Source organism: Triticum aestivum, chromosome 2A (assembly GCF_018294505.1).
Source record: "Triticum aestivum cultivar Chinese Spring chromosome 2A, IWGSC CS RefSeq v2.1, whole genome shotgun sequence".
Taxonomy (NCBI): domain Eukaryota; kingdom Viridiplantae; phylum Streptophyta; class Magnoliopsida; order Poales; family Poaceae; genus Triticum; species Triticum aestivum.
In genome coordinates, this window is record NC_057797.1 from 723,268,887 (window position 1) to 723,272,362 (window position 3,476).

The 3,476-nt window shown below is 48.9% G+C and overlaps 1 protein-coding gene across 1 annotated transcript; it reads left to right on the forward strand.

Moving 5' to 3' along the window:
* Nucleotides 1-432: 432 nt before the first annotated feature.
* Nucleotides 433-3,238, forward strand: LOC123186214 (organic cation/carnitine transporter 4). The gene is made up of 3 exons (XM_044597999.1): nucleotides 433-843; nucleotides 1,784-2,609; nucleotides 2,698-3,238. Exons 1-3 carry the CDS (start codon nucleotides 471-473, stop codon nucleotides 3,047-3,049), a joined length of 1,551 nt encoding a protein of 516 aa, XP_044453934.1. The 5' UTR covers nucleotides 433-470; the 3' UTR covers nucleotides 3,050-3,238.
* Nucleotides 3,239-3,476: the final 238 nt, after the last annotated feature.

Below are 3,476 nucleotides of genomic sequence, written 5' to 3' on the forward strand. Positions count from 1 at the left end.
ATGATGTTTTCGTAAGGTGCTTAAGTAAAAAATAAATACGTAAGTGTAGCGAAGCTCGGGTGGCATAGTATAAAATTGGTTAAATGTTTGTGGTTGGGCATGGTACAGCATAGTGCAGGACCTGCCAATACGCCAGTCGATTCCACGCACAGATCATGGAAATGGAGTAGCTGTCTCGTGATGCCTGCATGCGGCAAATCACATCTGTGCAGCTAGCGTAATCAATTCAGTCGTCGATACGGATGCCAAAAGTACTTGCCATGCGGATGCACATCTCCATTTTTCAATTTGATTTGATACGCATAATTCACTCGATGGGCGCTACAGTCGATCAGGTGTTTACTGTTTGGCGGTTGATGAACGCAGATGCCTCGCTCCGCCTATAAGTAGCACGCGGTCAAGCTCACCACGAGCGCCAAGGGAATTAAGTATTGCCCATACCACGCTCGCTCCACGACGCACGCGCCGCGATGTCCAATACCGAGGTGCTCCTCGCCGGCCCGGGCAGTGTCGGCGGCGGCGAGCGCCTGAGCATCGACGACGCGCTGGCGCTGCACGCGGGGGAGTTCGGGCGGTGGCAGCTACGGCACTTCCTGCTGGTGACGGCGGCGTGGATTCTGGAGGCGATGCACACCATGGTCATGATCTTCGCCGACCGCGAGCCGGCCATGTCGTGCCCCGCGGGGGACGGGCGGTGCGGCGACCGCTGCGCGGGCGCCGCGGCCGGGTGGCAGTGGGACCAGGGGAGCGGCTCGTCGACGGTGGCGGAGTGGGGCCTCGTCTGCGGCGAGAGCTACAAGGTCGGCCTCGTCCATGCTCTCTATTTCGCCAGCGCCATGATCGGTACGTACATGCGATAGTGCTGTGCTCCCGTCGGTGATCTATTATGTGGATGATTCCGCCGTTTTGATGCTCCCGTATAGCCGTTACTCTACATCACATGCTGTCTGCCTCCATCATTCGAATCACTGGATCGACGCATTACTAGTTCAAGAGGATAGTTGTAGTTGCATTTGACTCTCGCTGGCTCCCTCTCCACTAGCAAAGTTGCCGATCGCGATGCTCTGGAGGTGCTGATTGGGATGGTTTGAGCCTCTGCCGTTTCCTTATCACCGCAAAACTCGGACGCCCAAGCTCAATCTTAGAAGCGTTTCTTCTTTTGGTAGTAAGTTGTTGACCTACGTGTCTGTTTATCGTTCCTTCTCTGGCCTGCGTGCCGTGAACTATGTTGGCCTGCGTTTCTAGGTTGATGGCCTGATACTCTATTTGCTCGACCCTTTTCGTGGTTGCTTTAGCGTCTGTTATACTCTGTTCGGTGGCTTAATTTTAAAGTCAGGCATATATCTTTTCTCTAAAATAATGTAAACCGCAACTAGAGTAGTAACATGTGTGTTTCTAGTATGTGGAGCAAGTAATGACGATTTTATTTTGTGTTTACATCCACACAATTATTGGTACTAATAATCTGAGCATTGACTTATACTTTGCACCAATTTGAGCTCTCTTCATTCAAAGAAAGAGCTAGATTACAATCCAAAATCTAGTTTGGTCAAACTGTTTTGCCAGCGTGATTCTTGCGTGTGTGTGCATAGTATTGCTTGTGTGCATCTTAATTATACAAAGGCCGTGTGTGTACTCATTGTGCTTGTATCGCTCGATGCTATATTATGAGTCAATAAAAACACTCTTTGTTGAAAAAAGTTTGATCAAACTGTTTATTTATTTATCAATTTATTTGGCATTCTTGTTTCATGTACTTGACCATATGGTTGGCTTGTTGCAGGCGCTGGCGTCTTTGGACACTTATCGGACTCTTCTCTGGGTCGGAAGGGATCCCTCTTTGTGGTGTGCTCCCTCAATGCCATTTTTGGCCTCTTCACCGCGCTCTCTCCCAACTATTGGGTCTACGTGGCCTTGCGCATCCTCACAGGCTTCAGCGCCGGCAGCATTTGCCTTTGCTCCTTCATCCTTGCCACAGAGCCCGTAGGGCCCTCCTATCGTGGCGTTGTTGGCATGTCCACGTGTTATTTCTTCTCCGGCGGCATCGCGATCCTCGCCGGCATCGCCGCGATGTTCCAGTCCTCCTGGCGCCTCCTCTATGTCGTCACCTCCATGCCCTCCCTCGCCTTCATGCTCACCGTCATGCCGTTTGTCTCTGAATCCCCACGTTGGTACCTTGTGCGGAGGCGCGCAGAGGATGCAATGCGTGTCGTACGAGACATTGCGTCCACCAATGGAAAGAGCATCCCAGATGGCATCACACTCAAGATCGACGATGAGGATGACATCAACAAGAAGACCGAGGAGTCATCGTCGTCGATCCTAGATGTGTTTTGGTCACGAACGACGCGGGGCAGGCTGGTGCTCTCAGTGCTCATCAGTTTCCTTTGTTCGGTGGTATACTACGGGCTGAGTCTCAATGTGGTCAATCTAAAGATTAACCTTTACATCAGTGTGGCTGTTAACTCTCTCGCCGAGATGCCCGCATTTCTTCTCACTACGATGCTCCTCCAACACTTGGGTCGGAAGCCACTCGCCATTGGCTCGATGCTTCTCAGCGGTGTTTTCTGTACATCTGCCAGTCTTATTGCCGGCGTTGGTGCCATGAGGTAATTAAATCCTTCTTGTTTTTGCATGTACGTGACATGATGGGTTAGAAGATTTTCTTTAACTGCAGACAATTGCGTCTCATTGTAGGGCGGTGAGGATGGCATGTGGGGTGGTAGGAATCTTCGGAATGGCCGCGACATACAACCTATTGGTTGTATACACAGCAGAGTTGTTCCCTACGACGGTGCGTACCGCGGCGATGGGATGTACGTTACAAGCTTCCAAGATGGGTGCCATACTAGCACCCATGGTAGTGTTACTTGGGGAGCGGATGCCATTCGCAGTGTTTGGCATGTTGGGTATCATCGGTGGGCTACTCGTGTTCTGCCTCCCAGAGACTATGCATAAGCCATTATATGATACCATGTTTGGATTGGAGAAAGGAGAGGGAGAATTTGTAACTAAAGGGGAAATTATAAGAGGAAACTCCGAAATTTGACCAGTTTTCATAAGAACTTTCTCCATAAGTATTGTTGGACCCAAGATATTACCAATGGAACCATGTTGCACACAAAGAGCGAGGCGTGTTGGTTTTCTCATCTGCATTACTATTTTTGCATGTGCTAGCAGATATACTCTTACTTTTAAAGATTTTAGTAGAGGGTTTCTATTTGTAGTATGTTTATACTTTTGTGTGCCTGCACAAGCTATTTTTGTGGGTCTTTTTTTTGTGTCCTAACATCACCCCACACAAGTTTGTTGTTGGAAAAGGCTAGCTTCCAAAATCTGCCTAGCACTAACATACAAGTTCAAGAGTAAAATCATTCGATTTGTCAAATAACAAAAAATAAATCTTCTTAGGTCTATTGTCTACATAATACATGTCAAACGAATGTCATGATGCCTTCACTTGTCTATGCGCTTAT